Source organism: Falco biarmicus, chromosome 7 (genome assembly GCF_023638135.1).
Source record: "Falco biarmicus isolate bFalBia1 chromosome 7, bFalBia1.pri, whole genome shotgun sequence".
NCBI classification, from domain to species: Eukaryota; Metazoa; Chordata; class Aves; order Falconiformes; family Falconidae; genus Falco; species Falco biarmicus.
In genome coordinates, this window is record NC_079294.1 from 46202341 (window position 1) to 46224202 (window position 21862).

Genomic DNA, 21862 nt, shown 5'->3' on the forward strand with positions numbered 1-21862 from the left:
AGAACTTTTCAAATTCTGTGGTGCTTACCTAAGACATCTGACCAGCTCCCTTCCCAGAGAACTCTGTGACCAGTGATATAGGTAGTGATTAGAGCCAGTCTTAGAAACTAAATGTTTAAAAAATTTTATTTTAGCCATATGAATAAAGGTTGAGAGAAGACTGTTTCTAAATAGCAGTATGTTCATTTTTCATAAAAGTTTAGCATCGTCCAGCTGACTTCTAGGCCAGCTAATTTTTTCCAGCTTATCTGTTAGCCTTGAATAATTTTCAAACCTTTGACAGGAGGATCGATGCTTAATGTCATGTTCCTCACCCTATATTTCTTGGTTGTGAAATCCCAGATGAAAACTTTAAGGGAAAAGTGATTATGTCTTTACAGCTGGGATTTTTTGTCTTTCCAAGAAATCCTTAATGTTTGTTAAGGTAACAGTCTTGCATGGAATCTCTCAATATTTTTTTTTTTTTTTTTTTTCCTCTATTTCAGCCATTTTGAAATGGTCAAGCAACTATACATGGATTTGTGTTAATTCACCAAAGTAGTTTTTACCAAAATAAATACGGGGTGTGGGGGAAAAGGGCTGGGAACACTTCTAAATTAGAGTGCTTTGGTGGTTTTATCCCACCCCTTGTTTTCTTCCTCTCGAGCTAGGTTAGCAGGGAGACTGAAGTGTTGGTTATAAAGTGGGAGAGGAAGGCAGCAGGAGCCCCCACCTGTCACAGGGTTAGAGAATATAGAAGAGTTCAGACCCATCTTTGTCTTATTTACAATGAAGACCAGCAGTTGCGCCTCCCTCCTTATGGGATGTTGGTTTTCCTACTGACCTGTAAGGCATTCTGAAGCAGTTTTAAGGATTTCTGCAGAAACTTTTCATATACATTTTGCTTTTAGTATAAATTAAATGTGAATCGATTTAGACAGCACATGAAGAGTGACTGTTTTGCTTGGTGTTCAGGGTGATGGCTAGTCTTTTTTGTAAAGTAATCACGAAAAAATCAGTTTGGGGTTTCCCACATCTAAGTATGTTATCCTGTGGACTGCTTGATGCAAGATTTCCCATGAACCTAACTGTTCATTTCAAAGTGATTTATTGGGGTTTTTTAACAGTTGAAAGTTCCTGAAATCTGAACATTTTTTTCAGTTTGAAAAATTTGAGAAATTCCAGTGAACAAATAAAAAGTTCTTGATTCTGTAGCTTTTCTTTTCCTTCCTTCTTGAAGTTTTCACTGAAGTGTACCTGTGCAGGTAAGCAAGCAAAGAGCAGGCTGGCTGTGCTGCTGGAACCATTGCTTTTGCTGCAGCTCTCATCTTCTAGAGTCAGCAAGGTCTTCTGCAGATCAGCTTCATGTGCACAACACAGTTCGGATGTCAGTGGCTGTGGATCAGTCCCTATTTCATAAATAAATTTCAGAACCTGCTTACTTGCATCAGAATTATCATATGACCTAGAGAGTGGTGGTTGGTGAGCAAAACCTCGGTACGGCCTTAATTCCCACCAGCATGACCTCTACAAGCCCTTTGGACTCCTTTAGCGGTCCTGAGCTATTTGATCTCGTTAGGGGGTAACCTCTTTGGAGCAGAAATGCCTGTTGCCCTGTGTTTATTTGATGTGGTGCACAGTGTGGGTTTTCCTCTTGTTTGGGGATTGTTTTTATGAACTGAAGGGCATCACACAGCAACGGGCAGGATAGTTCTCTTGACCCTGCATGCTTCATCCCAGCCCCATGCTACTGTGTTCCTTGTAGCAGGGTGTGTATTTGGGTGAAAGCAGGTGATGGGACTGAGCTGGCAGCAGATTTAGAGGCACTGGGTGCTGCCAGTGGATGGCAGGCTCCAACCGACAAGGAAATGTCATTTTCTCTGCAAGATCTGTGAAGCTCCTCATTTTATTAAGCTGTGTTCATATAGGTGCAAAGAGCAACTGTACAAATCTGCATGAGAGAAAAACACGTGAAAGACTATGAAATACAAAGATCCCATCTATGACTGAGAGCTTTTTCTGAGCCAGAAGTCTCTGGAGGCGGGGAGGGTGTTTGGGGGTAGCATCCCTGTGTGGTTTGTTTTTAAATACTTCCATGGCTGCCTTTGTTGGAGATGGGATGCAGGGCTGAAGGGCCCCGTACCTCACTCAGTGCAGGGTTAATTTTTAATTCTGGCTGGTTCTACGATTGACTTAGCTGTGCAGCCAAAGAGACGTTTTTGAAGGCTGAAGGAAGAAGCAGGGTGGAAGGGCTCAGAGGGGAAGGTAAAACTGCTGCCTTTGGGTGACTGTGACTACTAACCTTTCCTTAGCAAACCATGGCTGCTTTTATGTACATGGATCGCAGTGATAAGACAATTAGGTGATGTTAAATGCAGTGGAAACCACATCAGGGATCCCTCAGCCCGTGTCGGGCAGTGTGTGAAATGCTGTGGCCAGTGTTTGGGGCAATGGTTTGGGAGAGCGAACCACCACTGGCTTTATCTCCCAGCAGGTCTATGATGTGGGACATCAGTGCCTCAATGACAGAAAAAGGACAATATTAACCTGTTGCTAATGGAGTGAGTGACTTCCTTGAGCATTCTTGCTGCACCTGATTGAAATGAAGTAGGTCTGGTTTTATTGTGAATTTGAAGAAACACTCTGAAAACTGAAGCAGAGGCAGAATCCTCTACCATTAGAGCTGAGGGTAGAGCAGGAATAGTCGGAGGCCGAGCAGCCCCTGCCTTTGCTTGGTGCTGCTTAAGCACTACGGTGAAAAATGCAAGGCTCTGGCCCAAAGTTGCCACTACAGAGAACCCCATTTTAATTAGCACTGATGACTATATCTTATGTTTCATTATCTTGTTGATCTGACTTGCCACAGGCAAGCAATTTCTTCTAGTTTGTTTGGGATTTTGTTTGTGTGGTGTTGGACTTTTTTTAAAATACATCTTTTAAATGTTCCCAACCTGATCTCCATCAATAGCATGTACACCCACAGCCTCCTGGCAGAGATCTTGCTGGGGGTTTGCTTTGTTTTTAAGGAGGGTTCACAGCATTTGTTTACTTATTTATTTTTCTTTCTCTGGGGTGTTTACTGCCTCTGCAGGGTAGCTGGACTGTGCAGCAGCTTAATGTCTTTGCAAGAAGACATGGCTGATGAAAATCTTCCAGATTTTAAGGAGGAAAAAAAAAGTCAGCTGCTCCCCACTTCAACATTCTGACTGACTTCTAAGAGTTTTTAATAGCTTTGTAAGACTTTACTTGCAGAGCACCACCAATTCCTGGGCCATGCTAGTGTCAGAAGCTATTTCAGCTAGCTGTGGAGGAGGTCCCTTGGGAAGAGCAGTCCTTCTGAGCACCAGCCCGAGCTCCTGTCAGGCCGTAGGGCACAACTAAGAAAAAGACTGGTAATACATTTTCTAAGTTAATTGCCAGGGAAATAGGCTTGTGAATTATATGCAGCATCTTCTGGAGAGGAGGAGGTGGTGGCTCGTAGATGGAAATTAATTAGCAGATAGAAAAATAAGAGCTCAAAACTCAACACTTGGTTAATACATAGATGAGGGAGTTGGGAGCAGAAGACAAAAGACGCTGAAGCAAAGAACTCCCCAGAGAAGGTGAGGAATGTGTTGAATTAATGCTGCAAGGAACTGCACGCAGTAAGACAGCAGTGTTTGGGGAGACCTAGCAGAACTGCTGACATGGCGGGTGGGAATGGATTGTGATTTGTGTTACTGCCTCATCTACTGCAGGTAGTGAGTAGGTTGGTGGGCAAAGAGGCTCCAGGTTACAGCTGAGACCCCAACAGGAATACGTATTTTATTTACTCTGCTGTTACCTTCCGTAGTCTCTTCTCCAGACAAAGGAAATAAACTCTCTACATAGAAGGTAACTGTCAGTAATTTATTTGAATTTTTGGGCAGTACACTAGATCTGCTACCACAGTTACTTAAGCAGTGCTGCTAGAATCAAAATAGACAGTGTTTTTCCCTTTTTTTGGCATAGACTTTGGAGAGCATTAGGCAAAAGTATTATGGCACGCTAATGACATTTCCCAGCATTCACTGAGTACAAATGCTTCAAATAATTTGAGAGCCAATTCTATTTCAGAAACTAATCCAACTGTACTCAGCAGCGTAGAAGCCAAAACCATCTGAAACACTAAAGCCACTTCCTTCTATGGGTTTAGCAGATGAATTGAGAGGGGAGTCAATACAAAGAGGTAACTATTTGCCAGCGTAGTTTTCTGCCACAGAACTTTCTCCCTGGGAAAATGTAACAAAATATTTTAAAATGTACTAATGTCCATTTTTAATGCTACTGTAAGGATCAATGGTGCCCTCAGAAACCTTCGATACTCAGAGGGCTGGCAGTGATTTGTTGTGCTCTGTGCTTTTTGCAAGGTTACAGAAGAATCTCATTTTTGCGTTTGCATTTTGCGTCCAATGTTTGCGTTTTCTGTGTGAGATTCCTGTAAAGGGCAGAAGTATCCAGTGACCTGTTTCAGGTTGAATCTTAAACTGGAGGTGGAACTATTCTAGGGGTTTTGTACGAAGGCAAATAGTCATGCAAAGGTGTGCAGGATTGTGCTCGGTACATTCAAAGGCAGGTCTGTTTTTTGTTAAACTTGTTTTCTATCTCATGGCTCAGATGCAGAGATTCATATTCCACATAGGAACACAGCCGCGGGGCTGGGTCAACCTGCAATGAGGGACTGCCCCTTCTGGACCACGGCTGCAGCACAGCAGAGCTGCACTGTACTCCAGGGCACTTTGGGGACTGAAGAAGGGCACTGCGGCACTGCAGCCTTATTCTCTGTTTCATAAATACCCTAGAGATGATATGAGCTATGCAGACGAACAAGCCTGAGGCTTATTTAAACTAAGCCTGCAGGGATTGAACTGGTGTTGGCAGCATCTGGGGTTGAAGAAATATGGAAATAACTTCTCAGTACTGCTTACACCTTCACTGCCTTGTGGTGTGTAACCTGGTTGGGCTTGGGATTGTGTCCTTTGTGCATGACAGTTTAAATAAACAGGGGTTTTACACGCGGAGCAGCAGCTGGTCAAGCACTACCTGAAGTCCTTGCTTCTGATGCCTGTGCTCCTTTGCTGGCTGTCACCTCCTGTGGCATCGGGCTGGCATCACCATAAGCCCAGGGGACACTGACACAGTTTTCTTGGGAGAGGTGGGTGTGCAGCTCATCACACTGCCACTGCATCTGTCTAGGAATTACCCAGGGCTGAACGCCTGAGTTCCCAAGTGTGCCAGAGCCATTAAAGCCTGGACATAGCCTGCTTGTGCTGTGCCACGTCCGGAGTGGTACTGCCGCAGACTTGCACAGCTGCTCAGCCTGCCTTTGGGAGCGTACACAGAGCAAAACAGAGACAGCATGGTCTGCTAATGTAGAGTGCCCAGCATTTTAATTATATTTAACTTTGCAAATTCTGGTCTAATTTTACTTTGCATACTTACAGTGCATTTACAATCTGCTATTCTTCCTTCAGAAATGTACATATCCAGAGCAGGTGAGCTCATGTTTCCATGTAGTGTAACCTTTCACTTACAACTAAGAGTTTCTTGGATGAAGAAGGTCAGCAGAAGGGGTTGTGGTAGGGGAAGGAGTAGGGAAGAAGCTGAAAGATCACAGTTTAGTTGGAAGGTCATGCAGAGTGTGGCAGTTGGGGTGAAGGCAGGTTGCAAAAGGGTGAATTAGGAGGACACATCATCTGACAAAATACACAAAGAAAACCAGCAGTAGTGAGATAGCAGTGGTGGGAAGGGAGAGTAAAGATGGGATTGTGAAAGGCTGAGATGTACAAGAGTGAGTAGGTAAGGCAAGGAGGAAAGGAGATGGAAGTGTTAAGGGATAGGCATATAGATTATATGTTGACATGGCTGCTTATAAATAGGATCCAAACAGGACAGAAGAGAACGTACACAGGGAAATTGCTTCTGCTGTTAGACCAGTCACTCCAAACACTTGTGTGCTACTTACTGTAGAGCTCATGCTGCTGTGGCAGCGCATTGCCATCAGTAATATTTTATATCGGTGGAGAGATAATCAGTAGCATCAGTGGTTAGCAGTTGGCAGTAAAATTTGCTGGTGGAAACATCATTGTTTCCAAATAGCTGTTTCCTGCCTGGAATCAAGTTTCTGAGCTTCAAGTTTGGGGAATTTAAATTCTTTCTGTCAGACTGCAGGTTTCCTTGAATCCTGAGAAAAGAGAGGTATGGATAAAACAGCTTGGATGCTTGAGTGCAGTTTAAATTGTTCCTCTTCTTAAAGACGCGAAACTTTAGAAAAGGATTGTTCCCAGTTCTCAAAACAGTTAGTAAAGAGGTCTGCAGGGTGGTGAAGAAAGCGGGAGTTTTGTGTCAAAGCTACAGGATAAGGATGCCACAGTAATGCCTTGCATTCTGTCAGTCGTAGTGAGTGTCAGGCTATCTAAATGGAGGCTGGAAAATCTCAGGAGTTAAACTTCGTGAGGTTAATGGGGAAAGACCGGCAGCAAAACTCCAGTCTTAGCAAAAGCCTGCGTTTTGGGAGAGCCACCCCTTTCATCAGCAGAGACTGAACGCTCATGAGGGTTAGGAAAGTGGCTTGGAGTGAGTGGTTGCGAACTGGTGAGCATGGGGATGTCTGGAATTCAAGGCAGAGGAGCTGATGACCCGTGGGTATTGCTCGACTGTGGAGTTTGTATACTGGGGCCAATAGTTTCTGCAAAGGTGTCACTCCCTTGGGGCTTTCTCCTCATTCGGGAACTCAGGTTGTTGAAATAAAAAACATTTAAGGAGCGGTCCCAGCAGAGGCAATAGGTGCTTCTGCTAACTCAGGCGGGTGGCTCTCAGGCAAGTTGTATGAATGCAGTGAGCGTGTAGGCTTGTCAGCAGTGGTGTGACCCTGCTCTTCATCCTTCAGCATCCTGTACAGCAGTGTCCACCTGTTCCCTTTGCTGAACAGCATCTCACATCTAAATAACAGATGTTAATTATAGTGTTAAAAATCCCCAGTCTGCAAAGTGTTTACATTGAAGCTCCCCAGAGAGGCTTGGAGGACAGGCTTTGGAGCACACGTCGCGCCTCCTGCCAGGCAGCCTGATGTGTCTGCTCAGCGTGCTGGGGCCCGTGAGGACTGCATGGTAGAGGGTACTCACTTGGGGCAGCAGTGCTGGCAGGCTGGCTGGCACCTTGAAGATCTGGCCTCTTAGGAAGTGCTTCTGTGCCAAGACACCGTGCATGTCTGAATGCTGTCAGTTTTCTCCTCCCAGCTGCGTGCAAGCCCAGGACACTGCCTGCCCGCCCACCCCTCCCTCTGTTCCTGCACAGTATCAGCCCTGTGATGTAGCACTGAAGAAATGAAAATAAACCCATTTAAAACAGCAACTATTAATTTCTCCCCTGAGGAGGCTTTTGAACAAAGTTTCACAGCTGACCCAGGAAGAGTTGCGGCTGGTGGCCCTGGGTCTTTTTGTAGGATGGGACCACTCAAACCAGGCAGTGGAGGACATGAAAATATGACGAGGAATAAGCTTGCTTAAAAACCATAAAGGTGAGGCATGCTGAGAAGATCTAACAGCACTCTGTAATAGGCAGTAGAGCCATCAGAGCCTTCCCATGCTGCAGAGAAGGGTGCATGTGGAACCAGAATACACATGCTCTCCATCTAGAACAACTTGGCAAGACATCAATGCATGCCAGTTCCATGTAGGTGAGAAATGGTGTCTGCAAAGTAGAATAATTCACTACTGTTAATGTGTTTTCTCAACGGTCTCCCTTTTAAATACAGATTTATCATTAATTTACCAGGCCTTACCTTGCTTAGCATCTGAAATCTGATCCAGTCGCATCACTTGGTGTTAGGGCTGCAATTTCCAGCAGCCTCCTCCCTGCCAGCTGTGTTGGAGAACAAGCAGCTGGTTGTGCCAAGCAGCGCAGCCTCAGCTGTGGGCTGTGATCGGCGGAGAATATTCCATTGTGATGCTCTATTGTCCGATGTGTCTCACTGCAGAGGTAAAATTACATAATAGTAGCAAGCTGCAGTGACTCACTGCGCTGCTGGTGTGATTTACGGCAGCTCCCTAAACAATGTTTTTTGCTCAGCATGCCACATAACCCATAATTGCAAACATGTGAGTAGACAAAAAGTACATTTTTCCAATTCCGTGTTATTTAGCATCAAGCAGTCTCTGATGACTAAAACAGATGAAAATCTCTTTGTATGACTATATTGTCACCTTTGATCTAATTCCTTTTATATCTTGCTGTCTCCCTCTCGATGAAGTATTTTTTACAAATTCTTTGTCTTACTGTCTTTTTTTTTTTTTTTTTTTTTTTATGCTATCCAAGCATATTTAATTTTTGCCCTATTCCAGTGTCTCTTGCCAAGATTAATACTCCAGCTGCCTGGAAACTCTGAATTCCTTTGTTTTGAATTCATTCTTGTTGTCTTTGAACGACTATACATCTTCTCTCCTATCTCTGTGTCTGATCTTTCAGAATCATTTTGTACATATTTTAGCCAAGCTTTTCTCATGGATACTTCTCATCTTTCCATCTGTTTGCTACTTTTTGATCAGCTCCCTATCTGTATTCAGCCTGCACCCCCCTTTCCTCTTATTTTTCTGTAGGTAACCCCATTTCTTGCATAGATTCTTCGGTTTTTAATTGCAGATCAAGAGGTCATCTTTTCTGGCTCCCTCTACTACAGGCAGGATAGCTTAATTCACTCCTGATGGGTGCTTGTTCAGTGCTTTCTTCATGTTTTTTCACTGGTGGGAAATTTCATAGCTTCCCAACCCTTCGAGTTCAGTACTGTGATGTTACTCCAGTGGGAAAAGCTTTTCATCTGTACAGAGAATGTAGGTTAAGGCAATTTAAGTCCATTGCTAATTGTCCTATCTTAAAACTGGAGAATGGATTATCCCTTCTGATATCTTTTATGTGCATGAAGGTTATCTTTTCTACTGTCAGTCTTTTTTCTAGCCCAAATCACCATATTTCCTTCAATTTTTCCCTGTTAGTCACGGTTCCTAGAACTGACAGTGCTGTTGCTTGACACTAGGCAGCCCAATCAACATGCTATCAACAGGCAATTCGAGCTGCTGTGTGCAATTTTTTGCTGCTACAGGGATGCTTCTTGGTCACAATTTTCACGTGACGGTATTCAGTTGTTCTTGAAATGCTGTTCCGATGTATCAAAGATTATTTGATTTGAAGGTGGCAGTTAAAGAAGAGGGCAGACTGTTTGGCATTAGATACTCTGAAATCCTGGACAGCTAGTAGTGTTTGAGAAAGACACTATCTTCTTTGGGGTGGGAGGCTTTTGCCTTCAAACTTGCTTAGTTAACTTCCTTGAAAAACTTCTGCAACTTTAAAATGCTCCAGTTAGTTATCTGTGAGCATTCAACAATTTCCCATAGGAAGTTTGTCAGAGAAATGGGAGGAATGAATCCATCTGATTCAAACTCAAAAATCCTTTGTTCATAGTAATTATTTATAGGCAGGGTATGTGAACTCAAGCAAAGTTGTAGCTGAAGGGTAATCCATAAAGCAAGCACAGTGTGAAATCTGTGCTAAATTTATGGAAATAATGTTGCCTTTTCTTTTTTTCATTATTAAAAAAAAATACTACTTAGGCTTAAAAAAGTTCTTGACATTTGAAACTTTTCTACTAAAGTTTTCCTGCCCTGATTGAGGTGTTTCTCTGTACAATTCAACTTCAAGACGCCCTTCAGGATTTACTGATCAGTCAGGGATATGTTCATACCTTTGTATTTTAGTTATTAGTATTTAGTTATTTTCTTAAGTAAAAGTCAGGTAATCATTGAGACATGAAGGTTGTCATAATTTGGAAATCGTTATATCAAATTGGCATTTCTTTTGCTGTATCTGTAAACATCTACCATGTACCGGTGTGTGAATGGAGAGCGGGGTTTCCAAAGGGATCGTATATGCCGGGGGGCTGTACCCCGGTACTGGCTGCAGTGGGACCTGTGGCCACCAGTCACACCGTTGCTTGGGGAAGTGGCTTCAAAGCACAGCGAATAAAACTATCTGGTTTTAAGGAGGTTATTAAGAATATTAGCTATTTAAATAAGAGTTATTAGTTATTTAAATAAGAATAATAGCTGTCACTTGTTAAATAAACATGTGAAGAATCCAATGAGAATTTACGGCTGTGCTTGAGACCTCTTGGACTTGTCAAAAATCTTATAAATCAAGGGGAGCAGTACATGTTTTCTGGGTTGTACATTCCCGATTTTGAAAGTAGGAGATAACTTTTACTAGTGAAACTTTAAACAAAAGTAAACATACAAAGCAATCTTTTCCTTGAAAGAACACAGTAGCTACCGCGTTGTCTGGAGCAGCATTTTATCTAAAACCTGAAACCTTTTTCTAAATTCTAGTCTTCCATGTCTTATGAGCTGTTATGGTTTTGTTCATGCCAAAGGAAAAATAAAGGTAATAACATCACTGGAGCATGGCAGCCTCCCTCTGAAGAGCAGCATTGCAAAGATCAGCCTGCTGGGTCATCCTAGTCGTGTGTCTGCTTTGTGATCTCACACACACACACAAATATTTATTTATTTATTTATTTATTAAAATGTGTTACTTGACTTGTCACTGCTGGTGTTCAGGCTGATCCTCCAGAGCCAGCTGATCCTCTGTTTAAAATTCTGTCAATGGATTTAATAAAAGTATACCAGTGTTTTTCCTAGCTCTCAGATATTTTAGTTTGCTTCACTGCATCTAGAAATTTTTTTTTTTTTTAATTTATGACAGCTTTTACCCTTTTAGATTAAAGTGGTGGAAACATGCCAGGCACTTGCTCTGGTCATAATATATTTTGCAATAGATTTTTTTTTTTTTTTTTTTTTTGGGCAAAGGATATTTAGGATATGCAGATGTGCTTATGTAGCTGTCCTTGTCCAAAAATGCACTCATGACAGGGCAGTCCGTGTTGAAGACTGTGCTTCTCTTCTGAGTCAGCAGTGGCTGTGTGGGCGTACAGGCCATATGCTCGATCAGAGTTGTTTTGAAATGAAACACTTTTAATAAAGAGCCTATGGTATATGATCTCTTCTGGTTTCAGGGAGGGGACTCTGGAATCAGCTTGCAGCAATTTTTCTGTTGCTAGAACCCGTGTGCTGTGAGCGCTGTGTCCCAGTAAAGCCAGCTTAGCTCCAGCTGGGGCTGTCTGATGGCTCTACAGGTGCTGCTATACAGAAAACTGCTCCTGCACATTCTCATGTGCTCTGTCCCTCTGTGGGATTGCTTTGCTGCTTCTTCAGAGCAGTCCCGGTGTTTGCTGAGCTGTCTTAACTGATGGATCATGTTCAGGCCACCGGGCCAGCCCTTCTCTGTTGGTCTTCAAGAAATATTTGTGCCTCGTGCAACAGATATAATAAAGAATGCAAACTGAAATGATGGTGTATGTAGGTAACGGTTGCAGAACCAGCTGGCGTGCTAGAAAACCCTCATGAAGGGCTTAGCAACTCTCCAGGCCAATGTCTTGTTTTTACAAGTTGTTTGACTACCTTCAGAGCTTTTTGAGTGTTCAGTTGTGTGTGATGTAACTGTGGCTGCTTCCTGTTTTTCAGGAGATGACTTTTCATTGATACAGCAAGAAATATATATGGTTAAAGAATGCAAACACTGCAACATAGTCGCCTATTTTGGGAGCTATCTCAGGTAAACCCCATTTTTGTACCTGCATTTCTGCTGGTTCTTTCCTAAAACGATGCTCAGTCTAGTTAAGTACTTACATCCTTTCTCAATGTTCTTCTTTAGGTTGAAGTCCCTTTGGTTCCCAGTTAGCTTTTTTCTTTTTTTTAAAAAAAGTGACTAATACTTTGTTTTCTCTGCTGGCCAAAAGACTGGAATATTTTTATCACTAGGAAGAGAAACTTTTCCCCTAGAGACTCTTGCAACATATCCAATCCTACTCACTTGCTGATCAGAATTTTAAAATTTTATCAGATGTAATATAAAACTATCTTGTTATTTATCTAGAGCATAATTGCTTTTAGATTTTTTTTATTTAATGGTAGTCATGTGTGCTGTGGAAGTATAGCCAGCAAGTTGTAGGAGCAAACACTAAATGGGCTGCTGGTAATAACATTTTTCATAGTTCTGGTGTAACAGATGCAATGTACTGAGAGGCAGAAACAAGGTGATGCCAGCTGGCTGCATCTTCAAGTGCACACGTTAAATGTTATACAGAAAGTTGGGGAATATTGTCCGTTTTTGTAGAACTTTGCCATTTATCAGTTGGTTCTGTGGGGATATATATCACTACTTCTCCTGCTTGGTCTTTTTCTACAAGGCTTCATCTTGAGATTTCTTGGAGATCTGCATTTTTTAAATAATCTATACAACCCAAATGGACTTTAGCTGGAACAAAATGGCTAAATTTCTAAATCCCCAGTGCCCCTTTTGGAGGCCATGAAGAGGTTTTTAGATATAATTAGGTAATTTCAATGTAAGATCAGAACTGTGGGTTTAGTGTGTTGTCTAGTGTAATCTTGCTGATAGCAGATGAACATCGGGTGTTTCTTCAGCATGTGATCTGTTGCAGTTAGGAGGTCAGTTACAAGTAACGCCTTTTAGGTTTGATAATGTTTAAAGACTTCTCAGTGACTCTGGTGTAAAATTTTCATTTTGATAAGTGAGAAATTATATTGAGGTCATTAATAACGTGTAAAATGTATAACTGCTAGTTGTGTATCAGAATGTGTATTTTTAACAAAGAGTGATCAAGACCAATAGGAATTAAGTTAAATAATCATTATTAACTCTGTTCTGTATACAGATCAATCAGCTTCTGATGCCTGTGTTTTAACTTTCTTTTGATAGCCGTGAGAAGCTGTGGATATGCATGGAATACTGCGGTGGGGGATCCCTCCAAGATATATACCATGGTACTGTGAAACTTTCTTTTAACGTTTGTACCTTTTGGAAGCTTTCTGCAAAGAAGAAAAATAAATAATAAGCAAACTAATGGGGTTGGTACTGGCCATGCACTGCACATGTTTTTTTCTTAGGGCACAAACAGTGTTTTTTTAGTAACAGTTGACAAGTTTTGTTGAGAGCACATTTCAAATATGGTGACGGTCATTTTGGGCTAATACCCTGGCAGTCTAGTGCGGAACATGCTTTATTTTTGTAATCATCACACTGTTGTTCTCCACAGTGCTTAGAGGACTGACCCAAAGAGCTTGAGTTACTGCAGTGGAGAGCTCTTCAGTAACTGCAGTTGCTGTACACTGGGAGCTCACCTGCATCTTCGCTTCTCTCAGCCAGTGCCTCTCAACGGCATGTGCAGAAGCAGGTTATCTGCTTTCTGAAGGGGTGGAAAAAAGTTCACAACCAGAAATCACACTAATTGGATATTGAGACTATGCATGGTGTGAGGAGGCAGTTTTCACCGGGAAATACTCAAATTTGATATTTAAAGGGTAAAAATTACTTCTATTCCTGTTCCTGTGCAATAGCATACTGCTCTATTATTATTATTTTCCCCTCTGAAGTTTCACCTAGAGTTGTTGATTATGTTGAAGGATTTGTTGGAAAAGCAGTTCTGGGGACTTGCTCTGCCTTTAAATGGTAACGTGGAGTTTTTGAATACCAGAGCTCTTTCTGCTTTATTTTTCAGCCAGTTAGTACAAATAGCTTTAAAACAATTCCAAGTCCCATAAGCCCCTAGTATAGAACATTGCCATTTCTAATATCAAAAATTAGCAGAAGTCACTGTTGTTTTTTACCTTCCTCAGAATACAGCATATTACATTACTGCAAAGTCACTTGTAAGATGATAATTGGATTTCTGTGGAAACAGATTTTCTTCTCTCTGTGGGTATTGTCTTCTGTTACTGTGCTGTTGGTTTGTTTGGGGTTTTTTTACAGAAAGCCTTTCTGTAAAACAAGCAAACAAAACCTTCTTTTCAGCTCAATGTAAAATACAGTTGATGGAGATGCCGCTTTTTGGCTGCTTCACAGTGTTATTTATGTGTTGTGTTTTGTGGACTTACACTTTTTTAAATCTTTGTTTTCAGTAACAGGACCTCTCTCAGAGTTACAAATTGCATATGTGTGCAGAGAAACTTTACAGGTACTGTACTAGTTCAGGTATACGATAAAGTCTTTGCTCCATGTATAGAAAGTAGATACCAAAGATGATTTAAAAAAGCTCTACAGTACTATCACATTTGAAGCATTGGGAATCTAGCTAAAACCAATTAACCACAGTTAATCTTAGTTTCCATATTGTAAATAAAAATCAGCAAGAAATGCCAGTAATGTAGTTCAAATGTTAGCTTAAAATCATTGTCAGAACAGTGCTGCTTCTGTGCTGTCATTTACAAAGGAATGTACGCAAGAGTAGATGTCTCTGTGGATCCCGCTGCAAGACCAAAATACTGAACCTCAGTCCTGCTCCTTTTTCTTCAGTGAGCCTGTTGGTTTCAGGGAAGCAGTGGAAGAAAGATCTGTGCAGGTTGTGACCACAGTGTTGTCTGGGCTCTTTTCATCCATTGTTCTAACACAGTTCAGTGCAGCTGTTGTTTAGGATGAATTTTTTAATCTCTTTGCAGAAAACAGATAATACCTAGTAAGCAAGGGTAAGTAGCTAAGGAATGGAGAGAGAGGGGGGTGCGGTGGGTGGGAAAAGGCATATTTTAAACTGCCTGCTTGATCTGTGACAGTAAATTATAATAGTTTGTAGAGGAAAAACACTGCAACCAGATGACTAAAATTCTCTTTGATTTTTTGATTGCTAATAACTGTAGAAATACAAGATAAGATGATGCAGGCAGCTTGTTTCTTAAAGGAACTTTTCTTTCCCTGCTCTGTGTATCCATGATTATGTGAGAGAATCGTGGGGATGAGCACCTTTCCCTGAAGCTGTGGCTGAACTGGTCACTGCCAGAAGCAGGGGTGTAAACCAGTGAACTAATCTGCTTGGCAGTTCTGTTCCTGATCTCTGCTGCAGAAACTTGTATTGCTGGAAGGACAGCTTAAAGGCTAAACACCTGCTTGTTGAAACCTTCAGGACTTCAAAAATATAGTTAATTTTAGTAAAGGGAAAAGGTGATGTATCTTGAGGTTTGTTTTGAAAATACTCGTAGATCTATGTAAAATGTTACACCATGATTGGTTTAAGTGAGTCTTCATGTGTGTTGGCTGGAGCTGGGAGAGATGAGGAACAGAATTCAGTGTACCTCTTCTCCGTGAATCTCAAATTTCTCCACTTTCAAATAAAATACATTGAGTAATTTAAATTTATGAAATGGAATTGGCTTTGTAGTGTAGTGTGTTAACAAAGAGAAAAATGACACGTTGTGTCTCTCTTATTTCCAGGGTCTTGCATATTTGCATGTGAAGGGCAAAATGCATAGAGATATAAAGGTAACTTGGAACTCTGAGAAACTTATCTTAAACTTTCTAGTGCAGAAAATTATTCCTGAAGATTTTTAACTTTCTATTTATTGTGACTTAGGGTGCAAATATTCTACTGACAGACCATGGAGATGTCAAATTAGGTAAGTTGCCTGAATTTAATAATAAGACAATGAGCAAATGGGAACATTTTAATTTAATCAATCAAAAGGTACAGTACCAGCAGGGATACTTTGATTTAGCCAGTTGCCTTTTACTTTTATCATTTCATTAAGACAAAAAAAATAACCAGAACACCAAGACCGTGCCTCCCAAGAAGAATATTCAGCTTTTGTAAGGATTTTTTTTGTGTTGAACATTCATATGCCCAGCAAAGGCTGAGCTACTACAAATGATAAAGCATAATACAGCACATCTGCTGTATTGTTGCGGTCAAGTTTATTAGATGCTGTTCTCAGTGGCATGAACCTTTTGGTGCTGCACTGTAGGATGTTCTTTTTCTTATTTGGGGCAATAGTTGATGATCGAATGCATGTATCCTCGTGTACATATGAGATGAGAAGTTTAGCATTCTATCAAGAAGTTACAGATAATTTCTTTTTTCAACCACCAAACCTTGAAGCCTCCCAGGTTTCCATGGAATTTGCCAGGTTGGGGTTACCTGGGTATCAACATCTTTGTTCCTAGCCAGAATGGCAGTTCTCTCTCAGAGCCTCCAAGGATCCACTGTGTGAGACAGAGTCTACTGAGTCTGGCAGCCTGTGGAAAAGTGGGGTCTGACCCTGCCTGTGTTTCTAGCCCAGTGTGTGACGTTGGGTGAAGAAGAGGAAACTCTCCTCCTTTGCAAGTGTGCTGAGGTCTGCAGATGAAAATTCAGAGAGATTTGTATTACTGGCTTCCTCCAGTGACATTTTGCATTTAGGCGGCATAAACAGGCTGAATCTCTTGTTATGTGAGTGTGCTGCCTTCGAGCCCCCTATCACACTGTCTGATGCCTCACTTCACAGAAGCCTGTGTGTAGTTAGGGCTCTGCAGGAAGTAGGGAGCAGACATCTGGGAGAAAGGTTGGGATGATGCTCATTGTCTTACTGTGTCCAGTGTTGGAATCAGGGCACTTGTGCATTAGCTGCATTGCTGCTCTTCAGAAAAGCTGTGTGGTTCAACATTTACCCTTCTGTGGTGAACCAAGAGTGCTGTGTAGGAAAGTATGGCTTTTTAAAGGAGAAGAAAAGAAGAAAGGGAAAAAAAAAAAGAAAAAAAAAAAAGAAAAAAAAAAAAGAAAGAATAAAGCCTTGAAACTGATAGGAGATTCCACTAACTGCATTAAACTTGGGTTACACACTGATACCTTCCTTTTGCCTGCTAAGCTAGTTAGATTTGCCCACAATTATCCTCCAGCTATCATACTACAAATGCAATGAAAATAAAAAGGACTTAAATGATTTTTGGCTCTGCAAGACCACCTGATTATCTGAAGCTCTGAGAGCAGGGGATTATTGTCCCCATGACAGTTGCCAGAAATGAGAACAGATGGCTCCCCACAGTTCCTCCATAAGGAACACAGAAATAATACAGTTTCCAAAGCATGATGCTGTTTTTCCTCTTGAATATTAAATTAAATGTCCACTAAATTTTGTGAGGTTGCTTGGTTGCTGTATTGCAAGATGGAAAAAAAGTTGGGAGAGAAACAGGATCATGAAGAGCTGTATGTAGAAACTAAACTTTTCATTTTGAAGTCATGTCAGTGAAGACAGTAGCTGATCTCATTGTTAATCTTTGTTGATGCTTAATGAATTTTTAATTTGGATGAGATTTCCAAGTCTATGATAATTTTATTTTCCAGCTGACTTTGGTGTAGCAGCAAAAATAACAGCCACCATTGCGAAGAGGAAATCATTTATTGGTACCCCTTACTGGTAATAAACTACTTTGATTGCTATGATGGTATGCGAAGCTAAGTCTGTATTTATGCCAAGAATTCTAAAATACACATGCTGAAGTATACACACATTTTTTTAAACATACGTATAGCAATTGCATAGATGCTCTTTCTTCCAAGTAAAATGCTCAAAGGGTGAAAGTCTGGGAAGTGCTGATGGTAGCTGATCTGTTGCTGCAACACAAGCTACCTCATGTTATTTGAGGCAGGATTACTTTTTTCTCACAAATTTATTAATGCAGAATGTTTTTCCCTTTTTCTGGATACCTAATGGTCACTCTAGTTTCTCAGTTACTTCTTACACTTCTAGTGAATAAAGTAAACAATGTCTTTTTTGCTTTCTGTGCAGAAAGAATTGTGAAGAAAAACAGATGTTAAACTATCTTTTAATCATCTCTACTGATTAATGTCTGTGCAAGACGACGTTTAATGTGCAAATATATAATTGTAAATCTTGAGTTGGATTATATGTGCGGTTTAACTGCTGTTGGTTTCTGGCGTTATTCTGATGCAGTTGAGATGCCTAGGGCGGTATTCTTGGTATAGGCCGAATGGATATGTACAGCTTAATCCAGACAGTGGCTTTTAATTGTTCACTGCCCTCTTTATCCTGTTGGAGGAGGAAGACTGAAGGCAGGAAGATTATCTGGTCATTAAAGCATTTCATCAGGCATCATGAGATTGGTTCTATTCCTAGTGCTGCTGTCCAGCCTATGACCTCGGGCAGAACATGTCACCTCTGCGTGGCCCGCTGGCTTTTGCTGGGTGAGGGGAGGGAGAGGTCAGGCTTTTCCCTGACTTACAGTCTTTGTGGGGGCTTCTGCTCTGGGGTTATGTGACATGCTCTGTGCCTCCCGCGTGTGGGTACTGTTCAGCATTGGCTGGTGCTGTCAGTGAACGGTGCCTTTGTTTTTAAAGGATGGCCCCAGAAGTTGCAGCAGTGGAAAAGAATGGTGGATATAACCAGCTCTGCGATATCTGGGCGGTCGGCATAACAGCGATCGAGCTTGCAGAACTTCAGCCACCCATGTTTGATCTTCACCCGATGAGGTCTGCTGGCTGGGGAGCTTGCTTATCTGCCGGACCCTCTTCAGTCCCAGAGGGACTGTTCCAATATAGTTTAACCTTCTCCCTAGCTCGGACATAGAAACTCATGCTAGGATTCCTTCAGCAAACATCTGCTTTCTGCATGAGCTGCAGCTAGTTTTAAGGCATCAGTCTGAAGCTAAAGACTAAAATTTATAATTGAAATTATAACCAAAATGTTTTAATTATTTATATAGAAAAAAAACTTTTCTAGTGTCATCAACGATCTGAATAAGAACAGGTACAGATTTACCATCACTAGATAGTAAATCACTGGAGAAGCTGTAGCCTAATGTTTAGCAGGATTATGCATGGTGATAGATTTTATTTAAAGATAAGAAAATCAACACCTTGACTATGTCTGCACTCTAACGCAGTATACATTATAATCCAGTGTAATCAGTATGATTCTTACTGTAAAGTACTAATCTAAAGTGTTTAGATATTGGAATGAAATTAAATTTTTTTTATCATATAATAAAATTATTCTTCCTTTACATTTAGGGCTTTGTTTTTAATGTCGAAAAGTAATTTCCAACCACCAAAGCTAAAGGAAAAAGCAAAATGGTAGGTTAAACTCTTTCCATTGTTCAATATTTTGTAGATAACATGAAAAAACTATTTGTCGTTGTTGTAGAAGTTGTGGCAGTGAAAAATAGTGTGTGCTAATTTTGAACTTAGCAACCTGAGAGGTGATTTCACTTACAGGAAGTTTCACTGAGAAACAGCTAGTTGGTTTTTCTAGGTGTCTGAAAGGAAACAAGGGGGTTAAGGTCCAGCAGCAGGCCAGCACTACCTGTGTAAATTGATCCTTGCCAGTGATCCAGAGGGATCACTTTGTATGTTCTAGGGAGAAAAACTATTTTCATCCTTTCCCCTTAATTCCTATTATAGGGTATTTGCTACTGTCAGTGGGACAAGTAATCGGTTAATCCTTCCATGATTGCTTTAACCTGTGATAGCTGCCTAGTGCCTGCAAGATTTTGTACCACATTTACTAACGTTTTATTTATGAGACTCAAACCAATACTGATATGCAGGATTTTTTGCTCATGATGCTGCTGTACAATCTTATTACCTCGAGGTGTTAGGGTGGGCAGATGCGTGCTAGAGGAGAGGGGAAAACACTTTTAAGTACCTGTTCCCTGTATTGAAACTGCTCAGCAAAACCACAGCCAGTGTGCTTCTCCAGTGCCGCTGCCTCAGATGCTAAAACTAGAAGAGGAGATGTATTTTGTAACTGGAGTTGAAAGCAAGCTGATATTGGGCTAATATTGTCCCCATAGAGGCATGCTAGCACAAATGCAATTGCAAGAAAAATGCAGGAGAAATTGTAGGTCCAGTCATAACATCAAGTCGTAATTTGGATCTAAAAGAGGTGATATGACAAAGCCACCTAAATTCTTCTGAAAATAGCAACCAAGCATTTTAAAGAGTAAGTTGAGTCTCTGTGTAGAACTTTGTGTTTTATTTCCCTACCTGTAGCCAAGGACAGTGAAACTTGCAGGTTTGCATAGATTTTGAGGGTTTACTGCATACAGAATTCCCAATTTGTATTTCTGATACCTAATTCCATAACAATTGAAACTGGAAAAAGTTAAAATAGCGCCATACATGTTTGGTTTATTTTCTGTACTAAAACGTTTTCCATGCAAGTTCCATGGATCAAAAGGGTTTTTTCCCTATTTTGTTAACTTGGAAATGTAGTTATTCAAACCTGAGATGAGGTACCTGGACGACATTCTAATTTAGCACAACCTTTTGTAATCTGTTTAGCAAGTGTGTTAAAATCAAAACTAACTTCTCAGAAAAATTAAACGTAAAACCTCATTTTTCTTTAAAGGTCATCAACATTCCATAATTTTGTCAAAATAGCACTTACAAAAAATCCAAAGAAGAGACCGACAGCAGATAGACTCCTTTCGGTAAGTGACTTGAAACATTTAGAGACATCAGTAAGAGATCTCTTGCTTCAAAGTAAGCAACAGATCAATAGGAAACCAAACTGGAACAATTTTCTTGTTCTGTTCTTACAACACGGGTGGTGGAATCTGAATGAAGGAAAGAGACATTGGTCAGCTGCAGGAAGGAGCAAGGTTTTGTGCAGTATCAAGATATTTATACAATTTTTGGTAGCACCAGTTACATGCATTTGCTTCATGTTCTATCTTCAGCCTTGTCCTTTTTGTAAGCGGGTGTCTCGGCCTCTTAGATACTCCTCTCTCAGTGGAGACACTGACCCTTCCAGTCACCCAAACAGAAAATGGATGTCTTTTGCAGTTGCTCTTGTATCTCTTCTGCCTTCCTAAACTCAACTGGAATACTTGTGAAAAGTGAAGTTAAGGTGTAATTGTTTGTTTGACTTGAAGTTTTATTTCCAATTTACAAGTGGCAAAGTGTGGCGCTTCCATCCTTATGGAGGTGTTAGAAAGTCTAGCTGTTAAGGAGTCATTCAAGAAATATTCACACCCCCAGAAAGCAGGCAAAATTCAGTAATGTTCTATATTGTATGTTTATTAATGAAGTTACATATCAGTTGCCTGTTATAACTTGTTCTTTTCTGCGGTTCTAGCATAGCTTTGTAGGGCAGCCTGGTCTTTCAAGATCTTTAGCAGTTGAGCTGTTGGACAAAGTCAATAATCCTGACAACCATGCACACTACAGTGACGTTGATGATGATGATTTTGAGGTGAGAACATCTTTCATATTCTGCCTTTAAGTAAAACTACGGTTTAAATGCCCTGCTTTGCTTTGGGAACATAAGGTTGCAGCTTGACGGGGGCACTGCTCCAACATCTTTAGAGTTACCATGCAGGAAAAGCTGGGAAATACTACTGCAGCGCTTGTCATGCTTACACCGTGGGTGGATAGAAGGATCCTGTGCATGGCTAGGACAAAGGCAGTGCGTGTTACAGTGTGTGACTGCAACAGCTATTCTTCCTCCTTGTGGGTTTGATTGGTGATTGAAATCCAACAGAAAGCTGCGTGACTTATCTCAGCTTTTCTGTCTATAACCCCTGCAGCCTCACTCTGTTGTCCGCCATACAATTCGTTCAATGAACAGGAACATCAGAACAGAAAGAACAGCCTCGGAGACCAACTGTAAGTTCCTGATGTGGCTTGCCATTTGTCATGTTCATTTGCTTCTGTCAGCGTCATTCTCTTGTTGTGCGCTCTGAAAAGTCTCTTCTGCTGTTGGCACATTTGGGGAACGAAGCCAGAAGAAACAGCATACACACATGAATCTTCAGTAAAATTTTTCCAAAATCAAAAGTTGTGTCTTTTTCTGCTGTTTCATTCTGTTTCATTGCTGCATTGTAATGTTCATGTTGAAACCTTGCATGACCAGCATAGCCTTTCAGCTCTGTGATTTCTATCAGGCCATGCAGCCTTACTAAAACAGCAAAGACACTAATAACTTGCAAACATGAAAAAATGAGAGCAAGTTTATAATTAGGAGGGCATCTTTTCACA

The 21862-nt window shown here is 41.0% G+C and overlaps 1 protein-coding gene across 3 annotated transcripts in view; it reads left to right on the forward strand.

The window, feature by feature from the left end:
- The window catches only part of MAP4K5 (mitogen-activated protein kinase kinase kinase kinase 5), a 72605-nt gene that overhangs the window by 25254 nt on the left and 25489 nt on the right, over positions 1-21862 (forward strand). For all 3 annotated transcript variants that reach the window (XM_056346173.1, XM_056346174.1, XM_056346175.1), the window contains 11 exons: positions 11568-11658; positions 12823-12887; positions 14022-14077; positions 15325-15372; positions 15464-15506; positions 17207-17279; positions 18221-18352; positions 18893-18955; positions 20232-20313; positions 20961-21077; positions 21412-21490. In XM_056346173.1, the coding sequence (XP_056202148.1) occupies positions 11568-11658; positions 12823-12887; positions 14022-14077; positions 15325-15372; positions 15464-15506; positions 17207-17279; positions 18221-18352; positions 18893-18955; positions 20232-20313; positions 20961-21077; positions 21412-21490 (849 nt within the window). The remainder of the gene's footprint in view (positions 1-11567; positions 11659-12822; positions 12888-14021; positions 14078-15324; positions 15373-15463; positions 15507-17206; positions 17280-18220; positions 18353-18892; positions 18956-20231; positions 20314-20960; positions 21078-21411; positions 21491-21862) is intronic.